Raw genomic sequence first — 16,364 nt, 5'->3', positions numbered from 1 at the left:
TTATGATAAATATGACATGGCTATGCCACAGAAAACATGAGAAAAAAAATGATGAACCTCTGTACTGAGTTTCTGTGAGGACAGTAGGTTTAATGTAGCAAATAAATGTAAATGACAAAAGTCTTGCACACTATACACACATACCTACTACATTTCAAATCTCAGGACCTCTGTAGACACAGCCACATATGGCCAATACTGACACTCTATACTATATCAGAGAAGGGACACATGTTCATGTTTTAATGATGTAAATAATATGAGGATTAAAGAACTTTGCATACATGTGTTGTCTGATCTTTGATACAGTAACAACAGACTACTTGGCATAGTGGTGTGTGTTGTTTGCTCTTTGATACAGTAACAGGCTACTTGTTGATTGATGTTGATGTTTTATTTATAGTGAGACCTGTTTTTGTAAACATCCTGCAGTCATTCAATTTGAAATATATAAAATGTCACCTCGTTCATGCTGCCAAATATGGATGAATGTGCTTTACCTGCAGACATGCACACACTATAGCTCACTGAATTTTCTTTACATGACTATGGGACACTATTCGTACATGAACTTGCATACTGAAGGCCGCCAAGTGTTGTTTTGAAGACATGTTTGTGTCACTGCCACTAGGGGGCAGTATGTCCATTTCTGTTGCAAGACTTGCTGCCAGTGAGGGATAATGTTGGAATACACAGTAGAGCTGTTAATGAAAGACACTTCTTGGATATTTTTGAAAAGCTCGCTTTGATTGTGAAATGCGGAATCATCATCCAAGGGATTATTTAGAGAAGGCCCGGATCTGAGAGCTCAGTCAGAGCTCCAATTAAAAAATGTTGATTTCAAGAGAGCAATTCAAATTCTAAAATGTAATGTTTTCTTTTTGCCACATCTTTATATAATATATAACTATATAAATAACTGGGATTCTTTAGAAATTCTCTGGTTAAGTTCTAATTGCCCTCCATTTTGCTTTGGTAGTAGAAATGGTCGACTGGAACTTATTTTAATGGTCATTCTGAAATCATAACATAAAGAAGCAGTAACATTCCTTGATGTTTTGCTGAAGATACAAAAGATCATAGAGCAGATGATCTAGAGAACTTCAAGGATAGTGCTATGCATGCTAACATAGAGCAGATGAAGTCATCTAGAGAACTTCAAGGACAGTGCTATGCATACTGTCAACCCTGTGAAAAACATGTAGTTCCCTTATCAAATGACCCCTTGGGACGGTTTAGCGGTCACGCTGCCGGTGAGTTCTCGCTGCCTGTCCAGCAGCAGCTGGCTCACCAGCGCCATGACGTCCGGGTGCACCAGGCACTCCAGCAGGTCACTTGTGGAGAGAGAAGCCCGAGGGAGGCCCTGTTCCTGGGGCTGTTCAGACAACGCAGACGCCTCCTGCCCCCTGTGGAGGTCTCTGTCTGTAGGGTCTCTCGCCGATCCAGCCGTTCTGGACTGGGAGTCCAAGACGAGGGCACGAGGAGGATTACGGTCTCTGGACAAACTGTTGTCCTTGGGACATACGTCCTTCATTACATGGCTTGGCCCTGCAAAGGGCACTGGGACTAGATGAGGTCCGAATGGGGGAGAAAAACAAGGGTTGTCCTTTTCTTCTTTCTGGTTAGAATTTGCCTTGTTCACGCCACTGGAGTCACGCTTTAAGGACCGGCGGCCATCTTGGCTTGGATCGGAGTCTCTGGTCCGACTCTTGTCCACGCAAGCCTGCACAGCGAGGCTCAGGTACTGCATGTTCTCATCATAAGACGCCACGCCATCCTGCAACACAAACACACACACACACAGCGGTTTGGCAATGGAATAGGTTGCCAAATGCTTGAAACATCTTGTGTTGAGAAACAACTCCTGTTTATATGTGTTAAATGGTAAACAAAAACAAACGACACCGAGCACAAACAACAAAGAGCATACACACACACACACACACACACACACACACACACACACACACAAACACATTTTGAGACACACAGAGATTCACACACACACTCTCTCCCACTCCCTCTTCAACACACAGACTCCATCTACCTCCATCTATCTCCATCTCTCTCTTGATTATAACTTTGCCAGTCAGCTGCACATTGCTTATCGTACCCAATTTGAACACATTTCTGCAGGCCTTATCTGATCTGAGATCAGTGGCCTTATCACAACACAATCTCTGAAAGGTTTGTTTGATGGCGACGGGTCAGGCTTGTGAAGGGGGGGGGGGGGGGGGGCACCAAAAGGCCACACAGACTGTGTTTGCTGTTTGTTCTTGTGTTTACCTGGAATTCTGCCCAGATGCGTTATCTTTCCAATGTGTTTACAACATTGCTTAGCACACTGCATCTAGACAAGCCTTTCATATATACTGATACAAATAAACAAGGACAAACACAGAAAATGAAGTTTATCTCTATGAAATGCCACAGGAGTCTCAGATGAATCGCAAATGAAATGTAGAAAAACACAAGGCTGAAAACCACTTCTCCAGTGATGCGACTCCAAATCTCTACCAGTCTTGCTCTAATTCTTGGCCAAATTGCCAACAAATGTATGGTTATCATTAGGGATGAATGATTGATCAAAATCAAATCAAAATCATAATTTGTATACAATTATCAAATCACAAAATATACAATTCATTGTCCAGCTAGTAACACTGACCCAATAGTCATTAGTCACATGTTTTTTTTTTTTTTTTTTTTTTAATTCCTGTCGTCCTTGTGTGACAGTCATGGTTATCTAGCAGAGGTATCATGCACTGCACACTAGCTAGTCAGATGTGGCCTTAAAGCTTAAATCTTAAAGGGATATTCCGCCATTTGTGGAAATACGCTCATCTTCCACCTTCCCTCGAGCAAAACAATCGATATTTACCTTGTTCCCGTTCATCCAGCCATTTTGTGAGTCTGGCGATACAACTTTTAGCTTCAGCCTAGCATAGATCATTGAATCGGATTAGACCATTAGCTTCTCGCCTGCTAGCTTCATGTTTAAAAGTGACTAATATTTCTGGTAATTTTCCCATTTAAATCGTGTGTCCTCTCAAGTTAGAAAGTGCAATAAGACCAACTGAAAATGAACCCTGCCGTTTTTCTAGGCTGATTTGACATGGAACTACATTCTCATCTGGCGTAATAATCAAGGCAACTTGCAGCTACTGGCACTACTACTGCTTGATGTCTATGGGGACTATTTTCAGATGCTGCGTACGATATCACTGCGCCTATGGTACGTTTGCAAGTTGCCTTGATTATTACGCCAGATGAGAGTGTAGTTCCATGTCAAATCAGCCTAGAAAAACGCCAGGTTTCATTTTCAGTTGGTCTTATTGCACTTTCTAACTTGAGAGGAGACACGTTTTAAATGGGAAAATTATCAGAAATCTTAGTCACTTTTAAACATGAAGCTAGCAGCTGAGAAGCTAATGGTCTAATCCGATTCAGTGATCTATGCTAGGCTGAAGCTAAAAGTTGTATCGCCAGACTCACAGAATGGCTGGATGAACGGGAACAAGGTAAATATCGATTGTTTTGCTCGAGGGGAGGTGGAAAATTAGCGTATTTCCAAAAATGGCGGAATATCCCTTTAAAGCTATATTTGGAAGTGATTTGTACATTTTCATGTCCATCCTTAGATTAGGTGATAGAGGAGTTATAATATTATATTATAGGGAATCTTGAACCGAAGCTTGACATCAATCAAATCATTCAGCCCCTAATTATGAATGTAAAAGCCACAGTAGCAAACAAAAAGAGCCTTTGTGTGAAAGCTGGCCTTCTTAAGACTGTGAAAGCCACATCATCATTCTAGTGCAGGTCTCGTCCAACATGAGTGCTTTTCCAGTCACCAGCGAAAAGCTTTTCCCAGGTGCAGACACAGGTCTGACCGCTAAAAGCCTTTTTCTCCCCCCGCTCTTGACGAGACACCTGGCGTACCTCGGTGGGGTTGAGCCAGTCGTCATTGTTGCCGTGGCTGGGGGTAGTCTTGAGCGCGCACACCAGCGTCTTGGTGAGAGCCTCCCCCACTCGCGCCTCGTCGTCCTCCTCCTGCCAGTGGCGAAGAAAAGCGAGGAGAGAGGAACATTAGCGATGGCGGCACTCTCCGTGCCCGACCCCCTCTCGACAAAAGCTCTTTCATACGGCGTGTTTACGAGCACAGGGGGAGAATAACAATGGCTGTCTTTGGGCTGACTTCCCCCCCCCCCCCCTCCTCACGCACACACACTCTCTCTCTTCCCTTCTTACCACCACTCACCCCGGAGAGAGGAAGAGAGAAAAGTTTCCTGACCCCGGCTGCTTCATCACCTGGAGTGCACTTCCATCTTTTCCCTTTGGCGGGGGATGTCAGTCTGACATGTGTTATCTAGCGCTCTGACACGCCGCCGTCAGTCAATACAAGAACAGGGGGGGGAAAAAGGAAAGAAACCCGTATCTGTAGGTCTGTGATGCTGCCATGTGCCACGTGGTGGGTGACGGTTTTATCAGACTCAGAGTGTGTGTGTGTGTGTGTGTGTGTGTGTGTGTGTGTGTGTGTGTGTGTGTGTGTGTAGGGCAGGCTCAGAGGATAGCAGATGTACACAGAGATAGATAAGAGACTCACCAGCTCAATCCAGGAGTTGATGCTGACGGTGACGGAGTCCACGGACTCCACGAAGTGCCACCAGTGACGGGGAACCAGCAACACCTGGGCAACACAGCAGAGGTCAGAGGTCAAAGGTCAAAGGTCAAATGTAGGGGTCAAAAATAGAGGTCAAACTGTTTGAACTAGGCTTTAAATGATGTTTTCAACCTACAGGGCAAATATTGAAAATGCAGCTACAGACTCAAACACATTGGCTACCACCTCCAATTCATCAGACGCCACTGCAGAAGCATAGCAATCAAAATGGGACATGCAATTGCATTTGTCCAAAACAAGCACAAAGCCACTGAAAAAGCCCGCCAATGGCAAAGTTGAAACAACAGACTCCTGCTAGCATTCGACCACTAGAGGGCAGCGTTGCCCACCTCACAGGGCCTCATCCACCAGGCTGACAAACCCAATCACCTGCAAACGCTGATCAAATGGAGGGGACGGTATCGACCGGCCGGCTGTACGGCCGCCTCCATCCATTCCGAGCCTGCGTGCTGACGGTGGTGGGACAGGCCGCGGCCGCACCACTCTTTAGATTGCTTCAGGCACATCTATCAATACCTAAAGGGCCCAGCCAGTCAAGCTGCTCTGCCTTAAGACAGCCAGATGACCGTCTTAGAAACACTTCACTCTTGGGGGGAGCACAACATAATGATAACATATGACGTAACTAGTCCACAATGTAAACATGAATTCATATATTTACCGGCCATGGCCATTTCTTTGTCTAGTAACATATTACACTGCTTTGTAAGAGGCTTCTTTCAATACGCTCAAGGGCCAACAACCTCTGGTCTAGGACACAGTCTAGACATTACATAAACTATTAAGACATGTCCAAAATGCATCCTCTAATTGACGTCTTTAGCTTTGTGCCACAAAGGCCAGAACATTTGGTCCTAATTGGCACAGACACAATTCGTAAACATCAATGCACAGGCGTTGGACAACTGTTTGTGAAATGGAGTCATCAAAGGCAAACACACACCCCTTTGACAAACTGGCCATTCCACTGTGTGTGAGTGTGTGTGAGTGTGTGTGAGTGTGCATGTGTCTGTCTGTGTGTGTGTCTCTGTATGTGTGTGTGTCTGCGTGTGTGTGTGTGTGTCTGCGTGTGTGTGTGTGTGTGCGTGCACGCGTGCGTGCATGTGTTCGCATGTGTTTGCAGCCCTTTGAGAGCCACGTCAAAGCTGCCTTTTGAGGACAGGCCCCCGAGTCTCATCTGTATGCAGAAAGACGAGCTCCTGGGGGGAGAGCAGTGGCGGGGGACGACGGCCACTAATTGCCTTGCCACTACCACCTCCAAACTCAAAGAGAGCAAAAGGGAGAAGGAAAGAAAGGGAGAAGAGAGGGAAAAAAGCAAAGGAGGTGAGGACTGCTGCGTCGTACGAATCTAAAGGAGGGCGACGCGGTGAGACAGCACTTTGCCTCGGCTCCAAGTTCCTGACACGCAAGACAATGGAGACCGCTCACCCGGGCCTTCGACAACCACGTCAGGATCAAACGGGCAGCAAAGTCCAGCACAGCTCTTTTACCCTGCCCAAACTGCGCGCGCACACACACACACACACACACACACACACACACACACACACACACACACACACACACACACACACACACACACACACACACACCGCAGTTTTAATTACAGAAAAGACTGGTGTGCTGTTTGTCTCGGGACAGGTACTCAAAAAAAGATACAAGACGATATACAAGACTGAAACAAGGAATCCTCCAATACCTCTTCTGTTCTTACACTAAACATAGGCCGAAACCATTACCAGTATATAGCTAAAGCCTGGGGCTATGTCTTAAGGTTGAGTCATGTTTTGTTCACTGTGACTGGGCACCATAACAACGAAACATGGCCTAAGCATATTTCAGGCCATTACGGAGTGTCTGCCATTGCCAAAACATTCATTACTTTTACTGGATGTCCGTTACGTCATTTGGTTGGACTTTGATAGCAGGAATCTTGTTCCACAATGCCTAAAATGTTGCCCAGTGTATCATCATCCTTTATACTTTTGTAGTGCTGATCAAAGAGCCTCTCAGAAGGGACTTCATCTCATCACAAGTCAAATTGGGTGATCTTGTCAAAGAATCTCTGTGAAGTTCTCTGCAGAATGCAATCAGAGCACATAATTATGGCTGTGATCTTCGGGATTTTTTACGGCAATGACACAAAGAGGGTTTAGTGATTTAGTGATTTAGCACCTGTCAAAACAGGGCTGATACAAAACGCCACTGTCTTTGCGTTATGTCCAAAACACCACAAAGTAAAGATGGGGTAATTTTAAGTTGTTTACCATTCAAGACACAAAGACAAAACTTAGGCCAGATGGTGCAGACCTAACTGTGATGTCTTTGAAGATTAACGTGATGAAATAAAAAAAAATAAAGAAAAACAGAAGTATATAGCTAATTGGATGTTTCACTGTTTTCCCAAGGACTCCGGCAGACATGAGGGGCACATGGAGTGGTACCAAAATGAAAGCTATTTCTCTGTTTTCATTCCTAGCATCTATTCTTCTGAAACGTCTTCTTCTTCTTCTAAAAGACTGTTTCATTTTGTGGTAATGAAAATGCAAATGTCAAGTTCAACTCAATTTCTAATTGTTAGGAGTTGTATCCAGGTAAGCTGCACGAAGAAACCTAGGAGAGGAAAATTCAAAATTCGCCTCAGGATTTCAGAGGGTTAATGCTTAAATAATGAATACTTCTTTCACTGCATAGTTCATACATATGTATTGATCGGAGTACAGAACTATGGAAAGTGCAAAAGTTCACTGTGGAAAATGAAAAAGGAAATAATAAGGTGGGAAAAAAAACATGCTGGGAGTGTCCAAAAAAAAAAACGTTGAACAAGAGTTCTGATTAGAGTACACTGGTACATACAAACGATCTGATGACCTGAATGGGACGCGTCCGCTCTATACGTCTGGCCCACCGACAGAATAGAGCCCATTGCCTGCGCAGCCGGCCAGTCACAGGCTCAGTCCAGCTGAATGGCTCAGCGCAGTAGAGGGGGGCCCGGACCGCTGTGGATTCCGAATGTCCTTACCCAGAATTCATTTCCCCGGCTCTCTCTGCCCAGACTTACCTGAGCCAGTGTGATGACACAATCAACTTTAATGCATGCTTCACAGCCTCATGCATTATGCATCCCTGCTGTCAAACTATTTTAAGATACTGTATGTTATACATTATTGAGAGTGCTAGCTCGTGATTGAAGCGGATGTATTGTTCCACCAGTACTGAATACTAATAGTGTTTTGGAATACCAGAGCACCACAGTTTAATTTAAATCAGCAGTCAGGGGGTTTGACTCCTTGTCGGCTCTTTGAACCGATGCTGTTTGGAGATGCGGAAAAAAGTCGATTTAGCTGTGCGCTTGCATATGTTTGCATTTTATGCTTGCATCACCGAGAGGGCCTTACAGAGGACAATATACTGTCACGCACGCACGCCGCAACCTCTCTAGTGAAAAGGAACAGGAAGTCATGTCAGGTCAAGACCAGTTAATATGTTCCCCATCACGTCTTCTTTGACAAGCAAATCTAAAATGCAAACTGTGACCTGTGAACTTGGCCTGTCTGTTTAAAGTATAACATAAACGAGTTTACCGCTTCTATGCTGGGACCACTCTCACGACACAACCGCCGATGCGTCTTTGAACGCAACACGTCGAGCACCTATTGACCTCACCTGTCCGGGCTCCAGAGTGACCACGTGGGCTCTGGCCCTTCTGAAGGCAGGGAACCTGTCCAGGTCAGGCTGCGGCACGTTGACCTGGCTGAAGATGCTGGACTCCTCGTAGGGAATGCGTGTAGGGTACATGAAGCTGCTGTCTTCGGGGGGAAAGAGGTGCCAGCGTTTCCTGCGCAGACGAGGCAAATCACAAACAACTGACATTTATTCAAGCAAACACATATTAATGATGAGGGCATATTTAACATCTACAAACACAGGCTGTGAAGGTAACTGACAAGGAAAATACATCTACTGGCTTTGGAAAGACAATGTAGCAGTTAGTGCATGCAGACGGTGTGTCAAATCAGCTGGGGCGGAGAGTCTAAAATTATACATTGCATCTCAACCCAAGGTTTTAAGAATCCATCATGTGAAATTGTTAACCTTGCAGCAGTGGTTATAATTCCGCTGGTTACGTGATTGGGTAAATAACACACACGTCAGGACTGCTACTTTCTGAGTTGGCAATCATCACCTCAGAGAAACTCTGGAGCACAACTTGTGAAGCATAACTTTGGAAGATGTGGTCCGTGCAGCACCTGCACCCAACACAAACTTGTCAGTGCCACCGAGAGAGAGCTCTCCACAGTGGCGTCATTCAACATTCAACACCCATCAGCTTTCCCACGCGGAAATTCCAGACCAAATCCAATCCTCCGCGTCCGGCGGCCCCGCATTGTATCCGGGTCAGTGCGACACGGAAAAGTTTCAGCACCCCATTACGGAAACAAGCGGCGAGGCCCATTCTGACGAGAGGGGATGGCCTGATGATGAGATTGGGTTTTGAGGTGCTCCGCTTTTGTCATGCACTCTTTGCCCGACAATGGAGACCCAGTCACTCTGCTCAATGGACCCGTCCCTGCTATCTCTCTCCCGGGCCCTGCTCAGCCGTACACGGGCTAGCGAGAAATTACTTTCACCACAAAGGCTGGATGGATGGATCAGCGCTACTCATCTCTCGCACCCGTTTCCACGGAAAGAGCATGAAAAGACACGAAGAAAACAGGATTTCGCCCGTCTTTTAAATGGCATTGCCTGGGTCCATTTTGCCAAAGCCTATTTCTGTTGGCAGATGGCCCCTGTTATCCTCATCACACGCCATTCTCATGTCCTGGCTCTCCTTTATATCAGTGGTTGCTTAATGCATCCTGAAAAAAAGCATTTCAAATAGTCTCTACGAGGGCTGCTGTTACTTCACAAAGTTAATGGACAAAGCGACAAAAATGTTGAACATTTCCGATAGGGGCAAGTCACCTGAAATAAACTTTCACTTCCTCTTTAACCCCAATTCATAAATATGAATTATTGTGTGAACTAGAAAAATAGGAGGTAGCTGGTGGAATTGTATTTTAAAAAAACATGATGAGTGATGATAACAATTTTCAGAAAAGACAAAAAAAAAAAGATTTATATTGCCGTGAACCAATTTTAATTTCATAAACTTATATATTGAAATTAAATTAAAAATAAGGCCATTCACTCATACAATTCCAAGGTCTTGTATTAAAATATAACGATTAGAGGTTCATTACAGGCCTGCAGAAACCATTAGTTGATGCATTACCCTTGAAGTGAGATGGTGTGCCCGATATTAATGTGTGGGGAAGGAAGACATGGAAGTGGTGAGGCAGATCTCTTACCTGCCCTGCACTTGGAGCACCAGATTAAACCCGTACGTGTCTAGGTGGCAGGGCGTGTTGGCTCCCTCTGCGCCGACCCATAGCGTGCTGGCCGCGCCATTGCGACCCGGGTACCCGAAATCAGACCACACCACCTCCTGTCAAAACACAAACCGAGGTTATGTGGTGCGGCACTTCCAAAAAGCTTGGTTAGTAACGGTTAAGGGTTTCGAACACAATCAAATTGCACACCTCATTGGTTTTATGTCATCAGAGAGACAGAGTCTCCTTCAAATTCAAAGAAAATGTAAAATTGCACTCTGAGAAGTCATTTTAGCATGCATCTTATATTGTAACGTCTAACAACAGACTTGACAACACTACAATATATTGAATTCTGTAAATTGCCTCTTACACTCATCACCAGACAGTGCCACAATAAAACAGCCAATTGACCAGCCAACACAGTGACTGAAAGTCTTTGCATTTTATCATCTTCACCTTAGGAGTTCTATAACTGTTTGATTGCAGGCTCCAAATACACCATGAACAACCACTTTCACTGCACTGTGTCAGACTCATTTGTGCTGTCAATCAGCCCTCTGTCACAATTACAAATGAGGAGCCCTGGAGAACAAAATAGGTATAAGATGCTGCCCCATAACCTGTGTAATGAGACCATTACCATTAGCAAGCAACTGTGAATGACAGACTATGCACTTCTTGGCTCTCAACAACTTTAAATGGCCCCATTCATCTTTCAAAAATTATTCCCGTATCTGGCTGTCGGAGATGCCCCAAGGTCCAACTGAACATTCAAAAGGAATCAGGGAAAATGAAACAAAAAGATGGGCCTACACAAATGCCGCAGAAATGTGCTGTCATTCCGAGAAATAATGGCAAAATCATTTAGCAGAACTTTCGGGGCAAATTCCTAAGGCGAAAATCATTTTGAAGCACCTGACTAATACATCAAGAAATGTACTGATGGTGAAATGCCTCTGGTGCTGTGCTGATGATCACCAGGGGGGCTGTGTCATATACTGATTGTTTCATGAAGTCTGGAGACAGTTCACAAAGTAAAATTTGTGACTTTCAGTTTAGCATAGAATACTGGCATGTAGTCAGGAACAAACATGACGAGGAAAAATGACAGATCAAGAGGGAATCAAACATAAAAAAAAAAAACTTCTCCATGGTCTTTGACCATTTAAGACCTTCAAAACATTTCAAAAAGTGCGACAAAAAGGTCAAAAGTGGATTTTGGTCAGTGGGAATATTCAGTGACACATCATGTGTAAATGACTGAGGATACTGGATGAAGGGACTGTTTGAATTCATGGCTGCATCAGAGTGTGATGTTATCACGCTTCACATAATTCCAATGTGCTAGATCTAGGATCCCACATTGAGTACTACACGGTACCGTACTGCACAGGAAGCGCAACTGAAGTGGACCGTATGCGGAGCCAAAATAATTGAAGTAATCTTTTTTTTTATGTCCACGGTGCTAACACACTACCCTGGAAATCCAGAGTTCTCGCGAGAGCACAATTTGAATTGTGTCCGCAAGATACTCTGGCAATGAGCGATGATGCACGTTACTTCCTACCTCAGGAATCTGTGCTAACCAAAAAAGGAGTGAGCAAGCTAAACTGATGCCGACAGCGGTATAATGTTGCCAGAATTGCCAGAATCCAGAATCAGAATCAGTCAGAGTAAACATTGGTCGAAGTGTTATCCAATTGTGTGCAGTGAGATTTTCAAATGCATGCTTGGTGCCGCCCCTCGAGTCATTATTCATGGCCAGACCCTTAATCTGAAAGATTCCAGGGTCTGATTTCCTACCAGGCTACAAACACACCACTGTCACACCACTTGATGATAGTGGAAGGCAGCATACTGTTACAGCAGGCACTCCCCATATACAGCTGCACGTCCAGCGTAGCCCGGTGTAGAATCTATTCAAGCAATATTCTATTAATGGTACTAATTAACAGCTAAGGGGGTTTAAACAACGCCCCTTAGGTGTTCTAATATACAGCATAAACCACGGCCTCTTGGTGCTTATTGCTTAAATAATTTCATAGGTTTGTCTAGTGAGGAAAAAATATCTAAAGGTATATGTACCAAGGACATTACACAACTCTGGGTAACAAGTCACAAGAAGAATGATGTGAGTGCTTTGTACAATTTGAATAACGTGACATGAGTCTAGAGGGAGAGAGAGAACCCCAGGTGAGAAAGCTGCTTAGAAATAGTCACCTCAAACATGGCTTCTTTGTGGTGGAAAAGCTTGGCAATATACTTGTAGTCCGCATAGGCCCAGAAGTCAGAGAGGGGATACTCAGAGAATGACCCAATTGAAGGGCCACTCTCTCCAGCAGACCAGGACAGGAACTCTCCAAGGGTTGCCTCCACATATTCACACTGGGTTTCAAAAAGGGGTGCTACAGAAATCATGGAAAACACATAAGAAAAAACATGACAATGAGGTATGAGAGAAGGGACAAAACACAGTCATCCAGGCACTCCAATCTCAGAAAATGATCATACATTTAAGAATTAATTCAAGAATAGGAATACTTCAGTGATTCCTCCTAACTAAGTCATTCAGATCTAAATTTATTTAGTTTAGCATAGCCTCAATGAGACTATTGCATACATCCAATTATTCAATAATAGTATATTTCAAATCTACTTACACTTTATCATGTACTAGTATCTACCAAACTTCCCTGAGTATATTTCAATACCATCTCTCTCTTTAACTGAGCACTGGGCTGGTTTAAATTATGGACAAATGAATGTAATTGGTTTAAATTACAGACAAATGAACATCCAACCAGAGGGAGTTCTTAGCCCATTTCTGTTCTGCCCGTGTCTTTCTGAAGCTATTGTAAAACAACCGAACGAGACCCCAAAACCCTGAGCCTCTCTCTCAGTTGGTTAGGCTACAGAGACATTACACTCTCTCTCTCTCAGTTGATTACAGAGACATACACATTCTGCACACATGGTTTATTCACATGTAGTTGTCCCATCTAAAAAGAATGTGTTGTCCACTGAACTAGTTCCCATTCCACTCTTCCATTCTTGTCAGCCCAATGGTTCCCACGAGGACAGAACAAGTGAATCTCAAAGATCTGAGGAGAATATCTGAGAACTCTTGGGATGAGCAGGAGAGGAGGCAATACAGGATTTACTTCAAACCCTCACAGTTTGACTGATGATGGCTGTCCGACATGAATCTGCTCAAGGGGTCTGCCATGCACAGGTCTACATCTCATAGGAGATGGGTTGCAATTTTTCACTCAAACGCTTGTATGGCACATCACTGTGCATCACAGTCTTTAATCATATTGTGTTGAGCTGAGACACTTCCATGGTCCTACAATGAATGACTGCTAAACCTCTTTTTACAATCAAAAAGTTCTGTGTGGGTTTTACAACCAGTAGGCTAACATTTCATGCAATCACTGACTGTAGGCCTATAGACCTCATTACACCTTTTATTACTCTTCATGTGACTTCGCTGTGTGTGTGTGGGAGGGGGGCTTACTTTTGTGTGTCTTCCTCTTTCCGACACGAAACACCACTGACTCTCTCCCCATACACTGAGAAAGATGCTGTGCTGTCCAATGCAACGCTGGCCAGTCTGTGGTCATATTGTGGAACACAGCAGGTTCCTTGAGGCGCTCTACTACACTCCGCGCTTCCTCAGGGGTAAAATGTTTCCTGGCCATGTCAAACAAACCTGTTCAAAGAGATTATCTGATGAGACTATTTAAAAAAAAAAAAAAAAAAAAACACACAGCAAGTCTCATTCATTCGGATAGTAGGCTAGGCTAAATTATAGTGACATCCCTTACGCAAACAATGTCTACCTTCATGAATGGTTCACGGAACGAGCATTTTAGGTCTATGGAACGAACAGACTCCCGAAAAGTTAAATTGTTACTGTTTCACTGTAGCCTATTGTATCTGAACCAAGAGGAGAAAGTCGATAGTTCACAAGCTAAACATGGACACCCCAAAATCCCAAGCGAGTGCGGACGGCCCCTTCCAGAACATGAGCAACCGAAGTTGAAGGTGAAACCTGACCCCCTGCTCACATTTCTAAGCACGTGTGTGGATGTGGGTTCGATCTCACGAAACTAAAGTGAACACGGCGTTCCATCGCCTAGTAAACAAAACTCACGTGAGCTTTACTTCTTTTTTTAAGAGGAAATGGGATGCTTGGCATTAGACGCCATTTTGGCTCCCTGTCGCTTCAAACCCCTGTATCCTATTAACGAAATATAAATCCAACATGGGGTATCATGCTTCCCAGTTTCACAACAGTGCGGTCATTTCCGGTTTTGGACAGACATGCGCAGTTAAGTTTCAATTGTAGGGTATGGTAGCGGTTGTTTTTGTTTTCCTGGTCAACTGTTAGTTTTTCAAAATCACGGTTATTTTTTACATCTAACGTTGGAAATCCTTGCCAACTTTATCAGAGACACTACTGAAGTGATATCGAAGCTAATTCAATGGGTGCCATCGAGAGCACAGAGGGAGAAAGGGAACCATTGCTCGTTCCAACTCAAACCGAGACTAGCATACAGCCTGTGTACAGCAGAGTCTATGGACGAAGATGGCTGGTTCTGACCCTCTTTTCGTTGTTGGGGTTTATGCAAGGGATGGTATGGAACACTTGGGGTCCAATACAGATCTCTGCGAAAGAGGCGCTCAGCTTCACGTCCACGGATATCGCCGTACTAGTGCTGTGGGGTCCAGTGGGCTTTTTTCCATGGCTGCTGTTTATATGGCTTATGGATAAAAAGGGTGAGTTGATTGTTTACGACAGTAGGCTATGAACAGCTAACAGAAACAATTGCATTTTCTCTTTTGATTTCTTTTTTTGTTGTTCCTGGCAATATGTGGTGATGTTATTGGACACATGTAGTAGAATAATAATAACCAGTTGATGTAGTAGCCTAGTCTGTCAAGATTGGAAGACTGGAACTTTAAAGTTGTTTTATGCTATCAAATGATCAACAGGTTTGCTCTCACATTGTATAGGTAAGAATTCACCCATCATCATTGTGGTATTTTTTAAACAGCAGACACTTATATACTCAGACATACCTCTGTAAGTTCCTGGGACTTAACAATAGCTGGTTAAAAAAGTACTCTTCCATCTGAGTGATCCTTTGATCAACACAAGTGTGCTTGATGCAGGCAATGTGAGTTTAGGGTGCCTTGTTTGCTCTGTAAATTCCAGCCAAGAGATAGTATGGAGCATGAAATTAAACCCTCACAAAAGACGTGACAATGTTATGTGGCAGGTAGTTGAGTAGCAGAACAGACTCATGAAATGATCCTAATCAGGAAGACAGTAGGCTATGGGACAAGGTATAGTCTCAAAAACATTGTAAATAGTTTGTGAAAAACATTGTTGGATCACATTCTTTATATTTTCATGAGAAACACACATTAAATGTTGCCGGTTTCTGTCATGCCATTTATTGTCATAGAAGATGAGGTATCATATGATTGAAACTTGCCCAAAAATAAACATGTGATATGGTAATGACTGTCATCTTTGATGGACACACCCATGTGGGATCTGACAGAACTTTGGTAAAGTTCATGACTAGACTGCACAAGTCAGTGGTGTTCCACTTCTTACAGTTGGGGAGGGTCAAGTTTCGACAGGACGGTTTGCCAAACAACAAATTGTTCTCGTCACTTGACTATCAGCTGACATCTGTCAGGTGGCATCTTCAATTGGATTGCCACGGCAACAGTCATAATAAGCATTGTCCAGCCAGACTTTGCCAGGGAGGTTTCAACACTTGCATGATCAAGTCTTTGGCTTTTCACAAACCAATTAGGGTATAATTAGGTTTTCAGAGGGAAACCTACATAAAATACATAGTCTATTTCATAGACACTGCTGATTCCATTCTTCTATGTTTTTGCAGACAGTGTATCCAACTCCAACTGTAGCTTGTATTAGTATGTGTGTATCCTATATATCCCCAAAAATAGGGAATAGGGAAGGTGCAAACACATAAATTCATGCAGAGGGCAGAAATGCACTTTACGCTAGACATGTATGTTGCAGTTGATGTTCATTAATGTGTACAGTTTATGTTCACCTGCCTCTCCTTAAGTAAGATTTAGAATCTAAGAGGCTTTGTCGTAATTGGAATGCCCTTTTTATGTTGGCAGGGCATTGAGTGAGCAGGTGTGGAGAGAGGCTTGCGTCTGAGTTTGAAAGATGTTTCTTTGGTTACACAGTAGCACATTTGATAACATAGGATGTGGTGGTTGCTAAGCATTGATATTTTCTATATTTGCCT

General features: G+C 43.7%; 2 protein-coding genes across 5 annotated transcripts in view; one reads left to right on the top strand and one right to left on the bottom strand.

Annotated features, from left to right (window-relative positions):
- Positions 1-67: 67 nt before the first annotated feature.
- Positions 68-14,293, bottom strand: hspbap1 (hspb associated protein 1). Of its 4 annotated transcripts, none has more exons than XM_062534384.1 (8): positions 14,216-14,293; positions 13,577-13,771; positions 12,280-12,464; positions 10,036-10,172; positions 8,351-8,522; positions 4,607-4,690; positions 3,943-4,053; positions 68-1,777 (listed from the first exon to the last, which is right to left on the bottom strand). In XM_062534384.1, exons 2-8 carry the CDS (start codon positions 13,758-13,760, stop codon positions 1,214-1,216), a joined length of 1,437 nt encoding a protein of 478 aa, XP_062390368.1. In that variant the 5' UTR covers positions 13,761-13,771; positions 14,216-14,293; the 3' UTR covers positions 68-1,213. The 4 variants fall into 4 exon arrangements, with proteins under 4 accessions (XP_062390368.1, XP_062390367.1, XP_062390366.1 ...); XM_062534383.1 differs by having other exon boundaries at positions 14,130-14,216; XM_062534382.1 differs by lacking the exon at positions 14,216-14,293 and adding an exon at positions 13,902-14,180.
- A 115-nt stretch (positions 14,294-14,408) lies between these two features.
- Positions 14,409-16,364, top strand: part of slc49a4 (solute carrier family 49 member 4) — a 36,191-nt gene continuing 34,235 nt past the window's right edge. Inside the window, exon 1 of the mRNA XM_062534378.1 lies at positions 14,409-14,841. Coding sequence (XP_062390362.1) covers positions 14,547-14,841 — 295 coding nt within the window. The 5' untranslated portion in view covers positions 14,409-14,546. The remainder of the gene's footprint in view (positions 14,842-16,364) is intronic.

The sequence above is a fragment of the Sardina pilchardus genome, chromosome 4 (genome assembly GCF_963854185.1).
Source record: "Sardina pilchardus chromosome 4, fSarPil1.1, whole genome shotgun sequence".
In the NCBI taxonomy this organism is placed as follows: Eukaryota; Metazoa; Chordata; class Actinopteri; order Clupeiformes; family Clupeidae; genus Sardina; species Sardina pilchardus.
The sequence above is the reverse complement of the archived record's forward strand: the minus strand, read 5'-3'. Positions and strand labels throughout refer to the sequence as shown.

Bases quoted from the DNA above. Each gene is read 5' to 3' on its own strand.
- hspbap1 (XM_062534384.1), bottom strand. From the start codon at position 13,760: ATGGCCAGGAAACATTTTACCCCTGAGGAAGCGCGGAGTGTAGTAGAG. The intron at 12,465-13,576 runs GTAAGCCCCCCT...TGATTTCTGTAG, and splicing joins AAAGAGGAAGACACACAAAA to CACCCCTTTTTGAAACCCAG. The intron at 8,523-10,035 runs GTAAGAGATCTG...TCGTCTGCGCAG, and splicing joins GTGCTCCAAGTGCAGGGCAG to GAAACGCTGGCACCTCTTTC.